Consider the following 20863-nt stretch of genomic DNA (forward strand, 5'->3'; position numbering starts at 1 on the left):
CTTTGGAGCGACTAAGAGACGGCAGTTAGGGAAAGTCTGTGCGGCCTGTTGTTGTTAAGCCGTAGCTGTTAGTTTTATGTCCTTCGCCCCTCTAGGTGAGGGAGTTAACCCCGAAGAAGAGTCCTACTTCGGCCTGGAGGAAATATCTCCCCTGTGTTTTCGGACTACGGTCTGAAGACTAAAGCAAGAACGGTCAACATTATCCTAGCGCAAATTTTTTTCCCTATATTTCGAAAAACGTGAGCTGGTTTTCTTTTTTTTTTTTTTTAATAGCGTGTTTCTATTAAGCTAATTTACTTTCGTAATTTTAATTTGCGCTATTTCAGGCTTAACGGAAACGCAGTGGGTCGCCATAGAGACCACGAAACTTTCTACTCACTGTTGAGTAGAGGTTCTTCTTCTGCGCCATGTGAGTTTTAAGGCCTACGCGCCCTTTTTCCACTTCTGTTATGTCATTCTCGATGGCCTCCATTTTGTTATGCCACTGTGAGATATTTAGACTTAAAATAAATGGCATTCTGCCATCATTGTGTCATCAATAGTCTAAAAGGGACACGCCCTTTTACATGTATTTGGAGAAGCAGTCTGAATGCCTAGTTGATTGGAAAACCTGAATTCAATTATTTGAAGAGGTGAACTCAACTTCAACAATACTGTACGTTTTTACATAAATGTCCTTTTGTACGTTGCAGATGAAACCACATGCCTTCTGTTCAGGCCAGGAAGAGCTAAGGTCAGCTTTTTCCATTCCAACATCAGTTTTGATGTGTTTCCGTCCAAGTTTTGACTAACTTCACCCCTCAGAGGAGAGAAAATTACAATTAACCATCCAGAGAATTAGGCAATTTAACAATCACAAAAACTATGCTTGAAGAAAGCTCAGTTTTACCCCAGTGTGGGCTGCACTAAAGCGTGGAATGACCACAGAGCCATAAACTCTGCTAAAGGTCAACAGAATCACTGCTGCCCCTCTGGTTTCTGTTTTGCATTGGCTGAACACAAAGTTCTCAACTAACAAAGTGAGTAAGCATCAGATGTGAGAGATTACATTGTAGAAATTGGGAAAAAAAAATTTTTATATATATATATATTTCAAAGTCATAGCAAGTATGACTTGAAAGAAATTTGATTTAGTAATTTAACACCTTACAATTGGGCCTTTGTCTCTAAAAACTTTAGCTCTTTCTGAAACTCCGCTTTCAGGAAGTCATCACATCGTGACTCTTCCATTAACCGTTTGGCAAAATTTTTTACCAGCGTTGCACTGAGAAGTAGCTCGTATAATGAGCTCAGCTGATGTGCTCATTATAGCTGTGCTAATTGCTGCTGGCTAGGCTGAAGGAGCTCAGTGGGGGAGGAGGGCTGCTCTGAGAGGCCGAAGGTCAGAAACTGGAGCTCTTTGAAGGCAGTTCTGGGTTTCAGCCAGGCGTTTCCCACCTGAATGGTTGTCGGGGGAGATTATATGATTTCTCAAACATACATGAAAGAATCATGGCAACCCTCCAAATATGTTTTTGATGAGGGAATAACATTATAACATGTTTTAGCGCTAAAAAAAGTCGGTTTTAAATATTACTGCATTGCATTTTTAATGAAACAATCCAATCATAAGAGCAGTTTCTATTCTTAAAAAAATAGCGTGATTGTTTAATGGTAAAAGTCAGCTCTGTTCTATTCCCAACTATGATTAGCTTTAGCCTCCAGGTTAAGCTAATCCGTCATACAACACAAAAATCCTAAGATATATGCTGTTTGGAAATATTTTAGGTTACGAGAAATGACCTTAACTCAATATTATGTTGTACAGCTCATTGACAGAATATGAGCAGCATGTTTGTGGAGCAGCTGCTTGCAGGTTGGCTACAGTTGCAGATAGCCTGACTAATTAACAAGCTAATATTTGTTGTACTTGTTGTATTGCAGTTTTTCCCCTGCTTCCAAGATAAATCTAATAAAATTATATTGTCTTATCTTATCTATCAGTTTGTTAGAGAGAATGGCAAAAAGGTATAATGTTCTGCTCCATAAGGAACTGAACTACTAACAATCAATCAACTAGAAGAATGCAATAAGGATGGAAGAAGGAATGGGCATGCACATGAAGAATATAATGACACAATGGAAAAAAAAAACCAAAGAGGCCACAGAAGGAATAAAGGGTAAAAGAACAAAAAGAAAAAAAAAAGAGGGAATGGAGAAAGGGAACAAGGAAAAGAATAATCAAGGGAGGAAAAACAAGGAATCAAAGAAGAAACAACACAACTTTTAGCCAGTGGAAGAAAGAGTAAAGGCTGGGGAAACAGTTTATTATTCTCTTAGTTTATTTTTCTCATCCACTTTCGATTTACAACCAGATTCTTCACACTTCTGTTGGTATTTTTTATGTCTCCGATCCGTTCGCATCGTGGATCCTCTGCATGCTCCCCCGCCATGCCGAGTTATGAATCACATCTGGGGATCTGAAGGCAAGCAGCCTCTCTGCATTAGGGCACTCTGCCCTCTAGTGGTGATTGTTGGCAACAGCAGTTCCTAAAACGTCCTGTCTATAACAAACTCTTCTCTTTTGCTGAGGTTTTTAGAGCTGCTGTTTGGGTTTCCACCGGGAGAACAAAAATATAGAGCTTCTTAGTTTAGAGAAAATGGGCTTTTCATTCCAAGTTTAGGTTTCCATTAATTACTGTTCTAGTGGTTTCAAGCCTCTATTCTGTCAAAGTGAGAGCTTTGAAGTTTTACTCTGATTTTTGTATTTATTTCCCAAACCCATCCATGATAAATATCCACCCAGACACATTATTTTCATACACATTTATTGAAAATGCAGTCAAATAGAAATCTTTTTGTGATATAGAGAAGACATGTTTAATCCATCTTTGTTAGAGAGGGACAGATTCAGACACATCAAGAGACATAAATTAATGCAGTTTATACAAGTGACATGCAATAAATAATAGCTCACTACGGTTTGACTCAAAAGTACATTTGCTTCCATTTGTACATTACGTACTCAGAAGCAACGTCTTGAATCGACACCTCCTCTTTTGATGAGCACAAAAGCCGGTGAAAGGAGCGGACTATCAATTGGTAATACAAAAATAGACCGAGGCAGCATTTCATACTTGGAAAGTTAAAGGACGAAGAGACAGCAAACACGACCGCGCGTTTCATTTTTTTATCCGACCAACCCCTCCTTTAGATGCACGGCTCCGTCTGAGGCGTTAATCCGCCGTCTTTGTTTGGATCTCTCTTTTGTTACAGAAATAAACCCCTCCGACAAAAGCGTGGCAGACAGCCGCGTGCGTGTGTGGCACAGACTGATGGGGGCATGCGGGTAGCTCAGTGAGCGATATTTACAAAACATTGTTTTACTTTTTCTTTACTTAAAAAAGTCGACTGGAAGCGTCCTGCTGGAAAGCACTGAGGACAACTGGAACGGTAGCTGCATCAGAGTTGTTCTGTAAACTGTTGTTGTGGGCCGCCCTTTCCTGCAGTAGGGTGAACCAAGCTGCTGTAAGAATGAACTCCGCCACCAAGATCGGTTTAATCTGCTGGCCTGCAGTGCATTGTTTCCTGTCACACCTAATAAATGAGCCACTATAATAATAAAATCACCACTCACTTTTATTCCAAGGCAATGATGTCTTACTGAACTCATAAAATCATGTGGAATGACCTTACAGACACTATTTGCTTGCGGTATTTACTTCACCATGAGCGCCAGGTCTAACTATGGTTATGCTGATCCCTCTCTCCATGCTCCCCTCTCTTGGTTCAGCAGCCGTTGAAGAAGCCCTCGCTGCAGCTCGCCTCTGTGAAAGTCACCGTCAGGCAGTTTACAGTCACGTTCGTCACAATCACTTTCCCAGGACGTGGCGCTTCGTAGGGAGCTTTTGGGCGGTCCGACGCTGTCACAATCACGCTCTGATTGTCGCTTCTCGCTTCGTCTTTCTTCGGCTCAGAGTCAGAGCAGACGGAGACGGCGTCGCCCGTCGTCTTGCCACATCCCTGGACCCTCACTATCACTGAGGTTGCGTTCTTTTTCTCCATGGTTGGACTCTCTGAGAAGGCTTCCTCCTCCACCCAGTCTGACCTGCTGCTTGGAAAAACCACAACTTCTGGTTTGGCCTCAGACACCAAGGTGTTGTCCTCCAATTCGTCATGGGAATTTGTGTGTCTCTGACTGGTTTCAAAGATTCCTCCATCCACTTCGTCTGTCCACATGTCTGGGCTGGCAGCCTTTTCCTCCACCTCCGTGTCCATGTCTTGTTCCTCTAAGAACGGAGGAGAGCTGCACTCTGACTGACCTGTGGGTAAAAGAAGAAAAAACATTGGTTGCATAAAAAGACTCGCTTCAGATAAATGTTAGATCAGATTAGATAAACATCATTGTCCCCAAGGGGCAATTCGCTTTGCAGCCAGCAAAGAACAATTACAGATCAATAGTAGTAAACCACAACATTCATATTGCCACATCAATCAATCAACTCATTGGACAACTGACCATACAAGCTGTCTTCACATCTCTCCTCAGTGGTGCTCTCACATCCGGCCTTGTCCTCCTCACTGGTGCCGCCCCAGACCTTCTCCACCGGCTCCACTTTCATCTTCTGCTCATGGATTGGCTTGTTGGAAGAGCGTTTTGGGAAGGCTTTGGTCACTCTCTGTCTGTTCCTCCTCCTGGCCTGGCGCCGGCACGCCTGCTCCACGTCCGTGCTCATGGATCTGGTGAGGGACAGGCGCAGGCGGGGCGGGGGCTTCTCGTCGTCCTTGTGGGCGCTCCGGAGGTCCATGCCGAAAATGTTCTGAGGAAGACGGCGAACGGTCAGCAGGGGGAACAATAATCGCTGGTGTACAAATCTTTCATCAAAAATATTTTGGACGATTTGTCATCATTTTATTCTAGCACACATTTGTTTTCTACAGTTGCAACAGGAATGTACCCTGTTGTAAAACAACCGTCAGTGAGTTTAGAGAGCTTTCAGAGGCAATGAAGGAACTCTAGACTAGATCAGTAAGTTGAGGGAGTTAATCAGTTTTTCCTTTTCCGTGTCCCTGCTCAGTTTACATAAAATGCTGCATGAGGCTACATTTGAGGAGATTCCTTCCTGGAATCTCCTTTGTTAATTTGTAATAAAGCAGCGAAAGTGATAGTGTGGGAACAGTGTTGCCTTATCTGTTCCAATAAATTGACTCTTTAACTTTATGAGGAACCAACATCAATGTTTAAGGCTGCTGAAGAACTTAAAACTAAGGATGCAGACAATGAATCCGACAATTACGATTAATTGTCAGTTATTGGTTTATTAGACTTCAGCTATTCTTTTGTTTTTATTGTTGTATTATAAATACTTAAGCAAATACTGAAATAATAAAGTATACTTCCATATAAAACCTGTTTGGAAAAGTCTGATTATGCCTAAATGTGAATAAATAAATAAAATATATTTGGCTCAGCAGCCTTTTTAAAAAGCAAGAAATCATTTTCTCAACATCCTGAAAAAGTTGTTTTGTCTGTGAGCAGCGTGTTGCGCAAATGACTAAAAAACAGATTCCAGCATTAAAATGCTTCACTTGCTCAAAGTTTGAACTCGCTTTAAATACCTAGCTGCAGCTTGTGTTAATGAAAGAAGATGCAACAAATGTCTGAGATTGAAGAAAGATGAGTGTCGTTACCCGCAGCACCAGCTTCCTGGGTCTGAGACCTTTCTTTCGAAAGCTCAGAGATCTGAGCTTCTCCTGACTGCAAGAAGAGAAGATGCAGACAGGAGGGGGAGGTCAGTGGAGAGGAGGCGAGAAAGAAAACTAAAACTGAGAGAGAACAAAAAAGAGAAACCTAAAATGCTTCCGGTATTACTCACTTCTCTTCGTAAGCCAGGACCAAGAGCGGGTCCAGAATGTTGTCCTCTGGCTCCCAAGTGCTGTACCTGCAAATACGGAGATATTTAACGATTTAATGTCTGTTTATCAACGATCTGAGCATATGCTGGAAAAGCTCTTAAGTATATCTGGAAGTGGTGAGGTCTGTGGATGACTCAAGGCTTACTCACTCTGGGGGCCATCCCTGCCATTTCAGTAGATACTCCACAGTACCCTGAGGAGAGACACAAAGTGGGGGGAGGGACAGCAGTCAGTGAACCTGCCATTTAAATGCGTCTCTGTGTTAAGCACAAGAAATAAGGCAGCTGTCCCTTTAAACTGTGGATTGAGGGAAGGAGGAGCCGACAGATTTCCATATTTTAAAATGGAAACTATTAAAATATGTTTATGATGATTAGAATCCATAAACAATTTGATGTGTAATTACATAGCAATATGTAAAAAATGTGGATTAAATGTTGAAGCCATATCATGGCTATAACTCCGGTGCTGAAGTTGGCCACACAATAATAACACAATCAGTGAGTGCAGCTGGCAAACACACCAAGAAACCTGATTGGTTAAGAAGCACACGAGTCAACTTGATACCATTATAGAGAATGAAGCACTCTGTGACAACAAAAAAATCATGAAGTCATGATTTGTTGCAGCGGCAGACCATGAAACGGTGAAACAATTACATTTGCTTATTTGTAAAATTTATATTTTATTTATTTCCTAAGTAAAATTCACATGTAATCATCTATAATCAGATAGATTCATGTTTATTTCTGATCAATTAAAAGCATTTGTTTTCAATGTCATTTTAATCATGACAAATAAATATGACTACATTTTGCATTGGATAGCGATCATAAAAAAAAATACTAAAATAACTGCAGCAACACTTCTTTTGTTTTTAACTACACCTGTTATTTCAATTAATTACTTTCATGAGTTCCATATTTTCATTATCTAATGGTTTCTCAGTTTTAATTGAATTGTGGAGCTACACAGGGGGAGGGAAGGTTCGTGAAGTTTCTCTCCTTCTCCACGTTTTCTGCAGGCTGACGTCACCGACAGCGGAGCTGCGTGGCCTCCAAACAGCAGCCCTGCGCTCGCATTGCGATGACGTGCTCGCTCCACGAGCGCCTGTGTTCACGGTGCAGGAGCACTTTCTAGAACATTACACCGGTGGCTTGGATAGGTGGGGCCACGCGGGAGCATGTAAACAAGCAGTGTTGCGCAACGCTCATGTCCGAAACTGTTGTCGGAGGCGACCCTAGATTCAAATGAATAAAACAGGCAAGAATAAATCAGCTGAAATAAAACGTAAACAAATCCAGTGCGTGCGAGGGAAAGCAATGAACGCACGGTATTGTATTACACTATCGTAAACTTCGAAAAAGGCTCGCTTTATGTTACTTTTTGTCCCCCCCCTTTCTTGCGCGTTTTTTTACGTCATGAGCGTTAAGACGAGCAGAGAGCACCTGTAGCGTGGCGGGGTTAATACAAGTCAGTTTGAATTCACAACAGTTCTCCGTCGTAACTAAATACGACCAGCATCACGCGGCTCTCTGTGATGTTACACAGCATCTTCACTCCGCGCACTGGCGTAAATAATATAAACTGCGCAGCAACCTGCTCACTGTCCGTTTTTTAAAATATACTCCCCCCCCCCCCTTTTTTTCCCCCCTTTTTTTTTTTCTTTTTTTTTTCCCATTTTACTACAACTGCGTAGGCTCTCCCAAAACACGGTCATGCCGCAGCAGCTCAGCCGCTGCACAGGACGCCACTCGGGAAACTTTGGCGCAGTTGCATTAAAATAACGACTTAGTTTTAGTGTTTTCTGTACGTAAACCACATCCTTGTGTTACTGTTGTTGACAGCGCGAGGGCAGCGATTAGTACATTGATATGCATTAGCATAATCCAGCAGGATAATTGTGTTATTTAAGGGGATTTTGTTTATTAGCAGGAATGTTTCTTACCTTTCTGATTCTCTTCTTTGTAATTGACTCGACAGCGAACACTTGCTCTCCAATAGATAACAGCTCCATCGCGACGGTCCAAACAGGACGCAACTGGATCCCTGCTTGTTTACTTCCCGACGTGCGGAAATAAAGTAGTTACGGAGGGAAGAAGGACGGACGAATAATAAGAATAAAAAACAGAGCGCTAAGTGTTTTTCCACAGCTCCCTCCGAGAGTCCTAGTTATTTTTTTCCGCTAAGCTTCTGCGCCTCCCCTCGCTCAGAAACTCCAGCCGCTCTCCTGCCTCACTTTTTAAAATCTGCGACACATCAACGCTGGACAGCGCGCTGCTTTAACGCGGGCGCGCCCCCTTTCTGTTGCGTAGAGGGCCAAGCCCCCAATGAGCGTGCCCGCTGGAGGAGGCGGGAGCGCGCGGAAAATTAGAGCAGAGTGCAGAGGAGGGACAGAGGAAGATGAGCGAGGAGGGTCATACAGACAAGGTTACCGAGGGATTAAAAAAAAAAAAGATATTCTAAAGACAAAATATTTTTATTTTACTTTTAAGGCTTAATTGTAAATGTAGTTTCACTCAATAATAATAATAATAATAATAAAAAACAACCAAAACAAACGTCTATCCATTCCTTTCCTCCCAGATGTGTATACACCCCAATCAAAATAAAAATAATTTATTTTCACGGTAAGAATGTCTAAAATACCTTCAAATAATTTTATATTTTGCTGAGGCAATATAACCAGACACCTAAACGTTGTAACTAAGTTATTCATTAATAAAAAAAAAAATAATAAAAAAAACTTTTTATTAATGCTAAATTATTTTTACCCCAAACAAAAACATTGAAATAAAAGTAACTCAAGCATTTCTAAATGTATTCTTTACTTTTTAGTTTAGCTTAAGCTATGTTTTATGACCGCCTAGTTAGAAATCAGTGACTTTGCGGAGCATAAATATGATGATAACTACAGAGAGAGGTCATGAAGGGCAACAGTTCATCCCTATAAATATGCCGACCTGCTTGTGGAAAAAATCTGTCCTACCATCAAAGATTTTGAGTTTTCCTACAACTACTGGGATTATAAACCCATCTAATAAATAAAAGAATATGTGAAAAAGCACCCCACATCCAGTGATAAGTACGGAGGAGGATGTGTAATGCTGTGGGCCAGTTTCTCTTCTAGCAGCTCTGGGAACCTTGAAAATAGAAAATGGGTCATTACTAGGTATTTAAACAGGATAACCAATATTTGCTTTACCACATGCGTCCACATGTTAACCTGTCGTGTGGCAAATGTGAAGATAAAGAGAAATAATGTCTTCATACACTGTATAGCATCCATACTGAGGCTTATTTTAGGCTTCATGTTTAGAGGAATCAATTTCACTTTGAGCTCTGCATCAGAAATCCAGCAGGATTATTTATGCGTACTAATCCTTAAAAAATACAAAAGAAAGAGATCGTATCCGTCCCGCCGCGACTTCAAAGACCGAGCAGTGAGCGACGTGAGGCGGCGCAGTTAAGACGGCGAACTCGCTGAACTCACCAGCCAAACAGTGAGAGCTCATGTATTTTTATGTAACACAAGTGAAGCCGGCAAAGATCAGAATCTGCAATGGAAATGACAACGCTGCCTCACTTCTTCTTCTTCTCCTTCTTCTTCAGTGGAAATGCCCGGCTCATGCATGCGTGTTTGATCCAAATATGGAACAAAAATGGGTAAAGAAACAAAAAACTGACCAAAAGTCTCAAATATATCCCACCCAGAGATACGAAAACTGAAATTCAGGGTGGCTCCAACAAGGACTGCTTTTCACAAGCACTTTCTCAACTTAACCCCTGATTTGTAACTGGTCCGGTTTCCTCGGGAGAATCGTGTAAAATAAGAGCCGGAGTGAGGCTCCCTGTTGTCGCCCGTTGGGGGTTTTTGTGGCTCGTGTCACCTCCCTGTCACTCGGCACATGTACGCGGTTCGCACTCGCTGCCGATGGTTCACGGTCTCCTCTGCACCTGGAAAACTCGCATCACTTACGGGCACCGGATGTCATGGTAACTGTTGTTATGGAGACTGCAGAAAGACGAGGATGACGCAGCAGGAAGGGCCGTCGAACAGCTGAGGGATGAAAACAGATTTATTGACCTCTGACCCCCACCACCACCACCACCACCTCCCTAAATTGGATCTGCGGTGGCTCAGTCAAGTCGTTTCCATCCCAACAGCTGAAGCTTTCAGGGAAACAAACAAAAAAAATAATTGTCTTCAAACCGGCAGCTTCTGCTCTGCGTTTCTGTGCTTCTGGTTGCCTTCTTCATGAAAAAAAAAAAAAAAAAAAAAGCTCTTGCACCACAATTTGCAATCTAAAGACAAGAGGCATAAACACAGCGAAGCCTGGTGACCTCACCATGACATCATCAGTCATTCTGGAGACAAAACACAGGGATTAAGAGGACCTTTACTCATGTCTTTGCAGGCAGAGTTGGCAATTAGAAACTCAGAGTCCAAATATATACATGCGCCTTGAGACAAGTGTTTTTTCTTTTATTATTTGTATTTTTTAACATCTCCTGGTCAGCAGTGCGGCACTCAATTGGAGAGGCCCAACAGATTTGATATATACGAAGCATTGCTAGACGTTGCTTTGGGTTTATTTCAAATGTAATTGAAAACGCAGGGATGAAAAAAAAAAGGAGAAAAGAAAGGGAGGAAAGGTGCTTTTCTTGAGTAGTGGAAAAACAGAAGTCAGCACCGTTGAAGTCTGCCTCAGAAAGAGAGAAAACAAAACCAAGAAACCACAATAACAAACTGCTTATGCATATATGATGACAACAGTAACATCATTGGGAAGTGCTCTGCTGTATGTGGTAGCACAAGATGTATCTAGTGGCAACTGCGGCCCAACTGAGAGCGTATCTGACAAACACCTGAATCTCTGTGTGTTTTAATTTCTTTTAGCAGGTTTCAGAAAATCTACGCTTTTTTATTTTTATTTTTTTAACATCCCAAGAAAAACTTCTGGCATAATTTTGGCTGGTTATTTGTCCTCCCTGCTCTTCAGAAAGGCAGAACTCATGAAAACTGGTCGCTAAATAGGTATACGTCGTGTTGTGACCATTCCAGAAGCCTAATATTACCCTGCTTTATTCATTTCAAAACCAATTTCGGTTTGGGATCACCGTCCGATTTGAACACCAAACTGGCAATTTACCTGAGTGCCTCTTTCAGACAAAATAATGTCAGGCAGAACAGTCAGGAAGAGTCCAGGAACCACCAGATGCAATGACGCCTTCTACATATCAGCATTCACTAACTGACCCGGTTTTAAAGCTTGACTGCCATAAAAAAAGATTTGAGCGTTTTGGAGAACCTGGTGAGGCTTTAACGCCACACCAAGACTCCAAGCACAGAGGTGACAGCATCATGCTGAGGGTCTTTTGAGCTGCCAGTGTTACACAGGTTAGTTGGAATGAGAAAGGCAAAGCACAACCAGCAAGTTCACTTAAACATGAACTTGCTGGGACAATGTTCTGGTTTTGGAATAAATACAGCATCTGGAAAGGTTTTTTTAAATTTTTTTATTAAAAAACAATATGTGAAAGAAAATCTGGAAATTCAAATGAAATCCACCAATTAAGAAATGAAGAGTGCTCAGATTTTCACCAGAAAAAAACCAAAACGTAATTTCCAGGAAGATTTATCCTAATATGAGTGAGATATTAGAGGTTGCATGAGCAGTTTTGATTCCAAGTTGATTTTTTGAAAAAGAAAGAGCTCATATTGCTTTTAAAAAAATCTAATACATTTGTTTACTTCATCATGAGGGAATTAGCTCCAACTTCTTCAAAATCCCTGAATAATTACGATATTCACGCGTCTGTGAACTTCTGCGTATTCAGCGTCTTAAACGATGAAAACAGGTACGGTGCTGTCGGGCAAGAAATCTGCGCAATGTCAACAAACAAACAAAAAGAAAAAAAAGAAAAGAAACGATTCCCGTAATTCCTGCACCCTGAGATGTTATTTTTTTCTTTTCTTTTCTTCCCCTTCCTCCTGCCTTTTCCGTAGTCACCCTGCAGGGATGCAGCGCCTTTTGCTTCCCGTAAGTGAAAGCTTATCGCCTCCGATTCAGAGAAACGACACGACCCCGTCACATGACTCGTTATCTGCCTGGATACTCCTGTGATCGCGGAGTTGTAGGAGCCGGTGCGGCGAGGGGAAAGGGAAAGGGAAAAACAACACGGACTCCCACCCACGTTATGAGTCACGCGTGAGTCATCAAACCTGCCAGTAAAGGCATCGCTGCATATTCTCTGGAAAACCAACACAACTACAGAGAGCTGTAAAACATTACAGCCTCCCCCTGCCGGGAATCTTGTTTTTTTTTTTTCGTTTTGTTTTTTCGTACTTCCCTTCCCTTCCTTTTCTTTCCTTCTTCTGTTTTGTTTTTGTCCCCGCTCTGATTCCACTTAAAGTGGATCTCCGATGGAGTGAGGAGGGAATCTTTTCTGGGAACGCTTATCCCGACCAGACCCTGACGCGAAATTTAAAGCTGCACGGAAATCAGCGGATACTTTTAATTTGCGGCGCAGTTGCAGAAGAGTTTAAAGCCCTACTTTTAAACTTCCCTACTTTTTAAATTTTGTTATTTTATTTATTTTTTAACTTAAATTTGCAGATTTTATGTGACGGTATTCAACCACTGCTGTTATCGCTGCTTGCAAAACCGCCAGTAAGACCGAGAAAAAAAAAGAAAAGAAAAAAACGTCTTTTAGCATCAACATTGAAGCTTTGCCACTACTTCTCAATTGGGTATACTGGACTTTGACTGGGCCACTCTGACACATGAATGTGTTTTTATTCAAAGGCATTTCGTTGGTTGCATGTTTAAGTCTGACTGGAAGATTTACAATTATCATCACTAAACCCAACATTGGATGTCTGGTAGGATAAGATGCAGGCATCCCTCAAATAATACATATGTATTTTTTACATTTCTAATTAAAAATGCCATGTGAAACACTTAGCATTTTTGAATAAACGAGAGAGAGAAAAATACATATATAGTTTTGTATGTTTAGTATCTGGTTTCAATGAGTCTAATGACTGGACGTTTTTTTGCAGGGAAGTCCAAAACATGAACTCGGGTACTGAGTCAGGGTCATGAAGTTTGCCCAACGCTGACACAATGAGAGCTGACAGAATATCTCTGGCTTTCTTCCAAGTTTCACAGACCGAACAGCAAAAACCAAAAGCAAAAGGAAAAGCACCACAGACTCCAAACAACACCCGGCTTCTCCAAAAAGCGAAGCCCCGCCCGCGTGCAAAGACAGAAACGCTTATTATGGTCAGCCAGGTTTAACATAAAAAATAAAATTTAAAAAAATACGCAGAGCTGACTGTTCCTTTTTAATGGCTTTGTGGTTTAATAAACGCTTCACGCGTCAACAAAACATAACACGACAGTAAAATACTTCTCTGCTTTAAATTATTACAAGTAAAAGCCGGCATTTTAAATAAAGTATAGCTAATAATTACACCTTCAGACAGTCGTGACCTGCCTGCCTTTTATTAAACACACTTTTTCCGTGGCTGGATGTGGGAAAGGACACATCCGATGCAAGGGCCAGCAGAGAAAAACCAACAATTAACTTGTTGAGCATCTTCCGAGTTGCCGTGGTTACAAACCACCTACAAGTTTTTTAAAAGTAGTCCAGCACCCTCGTGTGCGGCGCTGGGTCTCTCCCTGGATGTTTCCCTCCGGCAGTAAAAGAGCCTCGACTTAACAGTTTGACTTTAGCGAAACAGGCTTGAATTCCCCTTATTAAAAGAATTCAACGTGCATCTAGTTTTGGTTCCGATTATTGCCCTCATAAGGTTAAACCCTCCCCCCCGTCTGTCTTCACCTCCAGGGGTAAAAAAAAAAAAAAAGGAGTTACGTATGACACATGAGCTGTCCTCAGAGCGGAGCTCGGATCAGAGCAGAACAAACAGAGAGTTTTAGTTTCTCTTTCATGCCATTGTTCAGAGGCGCAACTCTGCTCTCTCAAATCTGTTTACAGCCGTTGGTCCTGCAGTCGGACCTGTTTTCACTTTACGGGAAGAGTTGCGGAACCAGACCGAGAGGACGTCTGCCTGCTGCGAAGAGGCCCTCGATAAACGCGCTCGTTATCGTCCACCGCAAAGCAAAACCAGTCTTGGCGATGTCACGGCGCTCCGGATCCGATCGGTCACCGCTGAGGGCAGGTGACGCGGGTGTGTCCCGGCATGTGGCAGATGCCGCAGGTCCGCGGTTTCCTCGCAGCGGGAGGTCTGCCGGCGGCGTCGGCGTCTCCCGCCGTCCTCCTCCCCTTCTTCCCTCCGTCCCCGTTAAACGCGTTAAATCCTCCACCGAATCCGCCTGAGACGAGGAAGGAGACAAGACATGCTAATTGTAATCTATTGCAATCTGTCAAGTAATGGCTTATACAGGCTGATTATATGTGGTTAAAAAATATTTAAACTATGCACATTTTTTCCTACGCTCCACAATTATGCAAGCCTGCCGCAATAAATCAATTAATCGCATGACAAATTAAAATTACATTTGGATGATTGATTGTTTGTCTCTCTCTTTCTCTTTCTATTTGGATGACAAAAGTCTTCGGCCTGGTGCATTGTCCTCAACTTACTACTTTTTTGGAATAACTATTTTGTTTATAGAGACATTAGTTGACATTTTATTTGTTGTTTCCGATATTTTATTTATCCATCCATCCATCACGTAGAGCTGGACGATACGGCTGGAAAACGTATCGCGATATAAGTGTTTCACACCAGTCGATATCGATAATTATCGAGTAGTTTTTTGTTTTAAATATCTGAAATACTGCCAGACTGGTGACGTGACGTTTCATGTTTTTCCACATTGTCCTCCCCAACTGTTATACTTATTTTCTCCACCATTGTTGTTTATTTCTAAGTAGAAATAAACTCTTTTATTTTTGCGTCATTGTGTCATTATTAGGCACAATGACGAAGCATGAAACTGCTGCTGCGCAAGTTACTCAACAGCTTGTTGCTAGGCAACCAAAGAGCGAATGAGTTAGCTAGCTAGCTGTGAGAGGTTGAGCAGCTAAAGTAATAATAATGCAAGAACAGAATCTCAGAGATGAACAAACTTTAAATTCTGATGAACATGTAACACTGGAACTGAAAGACATTTTAAATATCCACAATAAATAAACAAAAAAATAAAACTGTCCTTCAGTTTTCAGTTTTATGAGGGCTAGTTGAAACCAGATCGCCAGACTGAAGACTTTTATCATCCAGTTTTTGCTAGAAAAAGAGGAAAACAATAAATTATGCAAGTGAAAATTCTTGAGTTTGTTTTAATTTATTATGCGATTAATTGATTTATTGATTATTGAGACAGGCCTAATCACATGTCTAATAATATTATTAATTTATTGCCCAGCCTGACCGTTATCAATATATCACTTGATAAATGATCTCAAAACAACATTATTGTTTTTTTGTGCTTTAACTTCTGGGACAATTTATCGTCCAGCAAAACTTGTTATTGTGACAGACCTGTGCTCCATTTTGTGTTAATACATGACATAAAATCCCAGTAAATACACCGTGTTTTATTGTAACATGACAAAATATGAAAACATTCATGGTGTAAATAATGTCTTTGTCAGGCCCTGTTTATTGTAAGCATGTTTAGTCTCATGACTTCTTTAAGATCCCAGACTGCAGTGTGAGACAAAACGCTTTGGGCTCAACAAATTAGTTGCTGCCTGAAATGTTACACATCCATGGACTTTGGTTTACTGTGTGTGTGTGTGTGTGTGTGTGTGTGTGTGTGTGCGTGCCTGTGTGTTTATATCTGATGCAGGACTAGTTTCAGTTTCACTTTTAGCAAACTGAAACTTCTAGGGAAATTTTCTGCATAACCTCCGTTTCATTTTGATAATAGATGCTGTTTCGATAAAGATCAGGTTAATCTTTGGACATGCTGGGAAGTAAAGCTGTAGATCTATGATGCCGATTGCTAATACTGAAAGTAGAACTGTGTGTGAGCCTTGCCTGGTGGAGGTACGTTCTCGTCGGCCCATTGGAAGAAGCCGCACTGCTGGTCTCTCGGCTTCCCGCAGGTGTGGAACATGCGGCCCTTGTTGGGGCCGTCCTTCTGCACCGTGCGGGTCACGGCGTTGTCGTTGCAGTTGCACATGGTCTGCCCCGCGGCGCCCGCACCGTGCCCTCTGCCACCTGCGGACATGTTCCCGAACCCTACCGAGGCCCTGGGAGCCTGAGGAGACCTCTGCGCCGACAGCGGGGGCCCTCTGCTCTGCGGCGGCGGCGCCCCCTGCTGACTCGGCTGATCCGCCCACAGGAAGAAGTTGCAGGCCCCGGAGTTGCACTTGTAGAACTGGCGGCCTTGGTTGGGGCCGTCTTTGCGCACCGTCAGGAGGAGCGCGTCCTGGCCGCAGTTGCAGACGATCACGTCGCTGCTGGCTTCCATGTCGCTGCCACCTGGTGGAGGTCTGGGCTGGGCGGTCCAGGCGGGAACAGGAGGCATGGAGGGTCTGGGCGGTGGCGGTCTCGGGGGCCTCGGAGGCGGAGCATCATCTCCTCCTCCTCCACTCCATCCTGTAGCATCCCCCGGTCCTCTGCTTCTTCCTCCTCCTCCTCCGAGGTACTTGAGGTCCAAAACCTCTCTGAGCGTCTCGTCGCAGCCACCGATGCAGCCAACAAATTCCAGAGGCATCATGGGAGGAACGCTGCCTCTGCGGAACTTAAACTTCAGCCTGAAAAAGTCGGGGAACACAAATTCAGGGAACCGAGCCCAGAGAGGGAACAAGTGAGAAGAAAGAGGTACGGTCGGTGGCCCTGAAGTACAAACCACTTCAACAAATCACTAAACACAACTTAATATATTGTGTTAAATACTCAACATATTCAAAAACAAAACGGCAGATCTGAGTGGGAAACCTGAGACACCTCTTATCGACTTTAGTGTGTTTGTTAGCTGAGCTGCGTAGCTTCATGGTTTGTCTCAACTTAAAATATTCTTGGACAGCAGTAGCTACGTTTGCATCGCCGGTGATGTTCATATTTTCAACAAACGGCAGAATAATTTCCGATTCTTAAGCCAAAAGTGGAATCGTCCAATCGGGATAGGACCCATCACTTCCATTTGTGTTTTTTTAATTTGCAATTGTGCTTAATCAATGTCGTCATGCTTTTGAATATGTTGTGTTTTTAACTTTGTATTTTGGTGATTTGAAAGGTCTACAACCGTTCAGCTAAAGGTCTCTAAATACAAAGTAAACTTCGTCCTTGAAATGAAGAGTGCAGACTAACTTTTAAACAAATAATAATTAGGAAAGTTGGTTGTCAAACGCTACGGTTTCAATTTGCTCAAAGTATAAAATGAAAAAAGAACTACGCTGCACACGGTTTTCAAATTATTATTATTATTATGTTTTAAAAATAATCAGAAAAGTGCCACTAATCATTTCAGCCGTACTCAGAAGGTCAAAGCTTTTGACATATTTTCATGACCTAACCCCACTTTGAACTGGATTTCATCAAGACGTATCAGAGTAGCAGGGGGCTAAACACAAATACACACCACACTTTTCAGAAAATCTTGCATCCTCTTGCAAATGGTATTGCGACGCACTACTAACACCTACAATAAATAGCTGTATAAAAATTTTTACATATTTAGGAAAAAACAAAAAGAGTGAACTATCATCAAGAGGAAAAACATGCACTTTATTCTCAAGACCGTCCTTGATACAATTAAATAGAGCCGTGCAGCCTTACAAGAGGCCTTAAATTAATAAACTATTAATAATTAATAAATACTATTAGAATCAAGCATACTGATGCAGTTTCAGAGGTGATAAAGCACTAACTGGTTTACCAAGGATGAACTCAAAGTCCTTCTTTTCTAAAAGTCTGTATTTAAGGCTTTCTCTAGTTCTGTTTTTGGGATTCGTGTTTTGTTTTTTTTTTAAACACATTTTAATAAATCTTTTTTTCTCCCATAAATTTAATGCAAAAATGAATCATTGTAAAAGAATAATTGTAAAAGAGTATTAATCCAGATAAAATCCAGATTACTCTAAAAGAGTAATTCACATTAGATGTTAAGAGAAGAAAAGATTGGGAAACAGTGACATTTGAAATGGTTTGTTGTGAGAGAGTGCCAGCACTAGTAATCACGTTTGTATTTTAGTTTCAATTTTGCTACTGACTATAATTTTTGCTGCATTTTGCTTTGCGAGTGTTCAATTGTTTAAGAGTTTTATTCCAGAATCAAGAGGAATGGTGGCGCAAACACAAAGGTGATGATGTGGTCTTCTAAGTTTAAGCAGATATAATTTATATAAAAAAAATAAAATAAAATAAAAAACACAGAAAACTATTAAAACCTATCCTCCTGAATGTTACTACATACACAAACGTGATTTATACGGGGAAACTTGAACTGCAGCAGGCAGCAGATCGACGCGCTGGGCTGCAAACATTCACAAACGACGCTAAAACGGACCCGACCTGTCGTGTTCTCTGCTGGTACCGACGAGTCAGGATGAACAGGTCCGTCTTCTGACCCGGACCCAGCTGAGGACGGACAGAAGTTATCCAAAGAGCGATTGGAAAAACAACACCGCTCTGAGAACGAGCGGCGAAGCTCAACTTTAAGCTCCGTGAAGCCCGGTTGCTATGGTAACCGCAGCTGGTGTGGAGCACTTTGGCTGACTCGGAGCGAGCGTGCCCTATATTTGGACCGAGCCGAGGCCGGTGCTCAGGGGGTTAACGCCTACTTGTGTAAACAAGAGTTCAGTCGCGGTTCTTGCAGCGGAGAGGCCGCCGACGGCTCCAGAGTTTCACCCAGTCGTCGTTGTCACGGCTCGGAGGAAACTGAAGGATTCCTCCGAAGTCACCACTGAGAGATTTCGTTTCGTTCCTGCGGGGTTGAATCGTGCTGAGAGGAAAATGATGAGTTGTGCTTCCTCCGAAACATCCAAGCAGTGAGATGGAGTGGAAATGTTTTTTCTTTTTTTTTTTAAAGCTGTCGTTAAGCAACTTTTAAGAGAAGCAAACAAACACTGGACAAATGCTGTAAACAAAATCCTGTAGAAATAATCGCTTTCTCCTTTTTGTCCGTCCGTCCATCCATCCATCCATCCTCTTCCGCTTATCCGGGGTCGGGTCGCAGCTTCAGAATCGCGTTCTCCTTTTTGTCACGATTAAAAATGTCTCCGATTCCTAATGATAAATTTGAGAATTTTAAAGAATAAAAATAAAACTCCGCCCTCCTGGTGGGTCGTGTATTAACTGTAGCTGCGTTTTCAGCACAGTTGCGTGCAAATCGTCAATGTCGAAAAGACACAATTTCGGCGTTCCCATTAAATCAGAAAGCTAAGTGAAATCACATGTAAATACGGTGCGTCATTAAAAAACATTCCGCTCCCTCACCCTCCTGTCACTTCCTTAGGTCTCGTTTTGTCTTTTTCGTCAGTAATAACGTTCGGTTGTTGGTCACGTGACTCGCGTGGCGCGAAATAACGTTCAGACTGCAGTTTTGCGATAAACCTGATCATTCAAAACATTTAGTCGTAAAACGTGAGGGGTTTTTTTTCTTCTTCTTTTTTATTTTTGAGATTCCAGTTAATTTTACTACACACTCCTGAGCCTAATTATGAATGAGCAGAAGCTGTCTGGCAACATGAAGTAGGACTCAAATGAACCGCAGTTGAGAGTCATTATCTGTGGAGAAAACATGAAACAACCTTTATGTGAAGGCCCAGCCCATCTATGAGGTCACAAACAAACCCAGAACATCAAAGAATAGGAGTGATAACTTTTTGAGCTGCTTTTATTGTCTAATCAATTAATTGGTGCATTTATACTTTCATCTGCTCATAAATGCTGTTTGTTTTGAGTAATAAAACAAAAGCTGGATTTCCCAGGGTGTTAGTTTTAATGTGTCAGGACAGATTCCCCATGATTTAGTGGCCTTTATCATGCCTAATCATGCCTTTATGATCTTTTTAACCACAGCAGCCCAACAGGAAGCACAGGGATGTCCCCAAGTTGACACAAATATGGCGTCATACTTCCCCTGACGTATTTGTGTGTTGGAAAAACAACATTTGACGAAAAACCCCTCAAAGTTTTGGACTTTCACTTAATCAGGTGGCAGATCCAATCATCAAAAATCAACTTTCTGAATCTTAAGGGTGACGAGAACGTTGTGTTTCTGTGTTTCTGCTACTACTTTCAGGCTTGAAAGCTACTCAACGAGGCTCGTTGTGGCCAACCGCTTTGTTGGGTTTAGCGCTGGAGCTAAAGAGTCGCAGGGAGGCGTGGTGTCGGTACTCACAGGTGAATGGGGCTCGGTTGACATGTGGGACAAACACCGTCGTCCCTGCTGACCTCCAGCACTGCGTCCGAGAACCAGACGGCCGTCTTACAGGCCGGGAAGCCCACACAGGTCAGAAACTTACTGCAGATACACACACACACAGGAAACAGGCCAGTTAGTTGTGTTTCAGCTAATGTTTTCCAGATAATGAATCCAGCAGTGGGATCGCCATATTGGGCTTGAACTTTTTCCCTTTTTCCCATGTTACTTCATTGTGTTTTATAGACGATTTATGCTAGGACCGAGGACCGAGCTGGATCTATTTGGCAGAAAAGTAGCTGCAAAAATGTTGTTTTCCAGATGCATAAAGCTGCAGCCAAAAGGTGCTTCAAACACAAATCCTCCAAAATTATTCTGACTAATATTTGTAAAAGTTTAGAAAACTAGACATCGTTTTCCTTTTGTTTCACAATTATGTGCTACTTTGTGTTGATCTATCACATCAAATCCCCCCAAACAACACACTGATATTTGTGACTGTGATGTGAAAAAAAAACAAACAAAAAAAAACCCGCTGTTGCTCCTGGACTAAGATTGTAATTCAAACATGTAAGTTTATGTGGAACTTTGGACTAGACGAAGGCTTGTTACTAGGTTAT

The 20863-nt window shown here is 42.0% G+C and overlaps 2 protein-coding genes and 1 long non-coding RNA gene across 3 annotated transcripts in view; 1 reads left to right on the plus strand and 2 right to left on the minus strand.

Annotated features, from left to right (window-relative positions):
* LOC122822203 lies at positions 1–20219 on the plus strand. The gene is made up of 4 exons (XR_006369109.1): positions 1–239; positions 327–409; positions 693–733; positions 20124–20219. It is a non-coding gene; the product is annotated as an uncharacterized LOC122822203 (long non-coding RNA).
* On the minus strand, positions 2791–8179 carry cbx7a (chromobox homolog 7a). Its single transcript, XM_044100687.1, has 6 exons — positions 7844–8179; positions 6045–6088; positions 5856–5921; positions 5671–5737; positions 4499–4799; positions 2791–4301 (listed from the first exon to the last, which is right to left on the minus strand). Exons 1-6 carry the CDS (start codon positions 7910–7912, stop codon positions 3769–3771), a joined length of 1080 nt encoding a protein of 359 aa, XP_043956622.1. The 5' UTR covers positions 7913–8179; the 3' UTR covers positions 2791–3768.
* top3a (DNA topoisomerase III alpha) overlaps positions 11289–20863 on the minus strand; it is a 20075-nt gene continuing 10500 nt past the window's right edge. Inside the window, exons 17-19 of the mRNA XM_044100682.1 lie at positions 20223–20345; positions 15911–16632; positions 11289–14237 (exon numbers count right to left, since the gene is read on the minus strand). Of these exons, the coding sequence (XP_043956617.1) occupies positions 14068–14237; positions 15911–16632; positions 20223–20345 (1015 nt within the window). The 3' untranslated portion in view covers positions 11289–14067. The remainder of the gene's footprint in view (positions 14238–15910; positions 16633–20222; positions 20346–20863) is intronic.

This window comes from Gambusia affinis, linkage group LG19 (assembly GCF_019740435.1).
Source record: "Gambusia affinis linkage group LG19, SWU_Gaff_1.0, whole genome shotgun sequence".
In the NCBI taxonomy this organism is placed as follows: Eukaryota; Metazoa; Chordata; class Actinopteri; order Cyprinodontiformes; family Poeciliidae; genus Gambusia; species Gambusia affinis.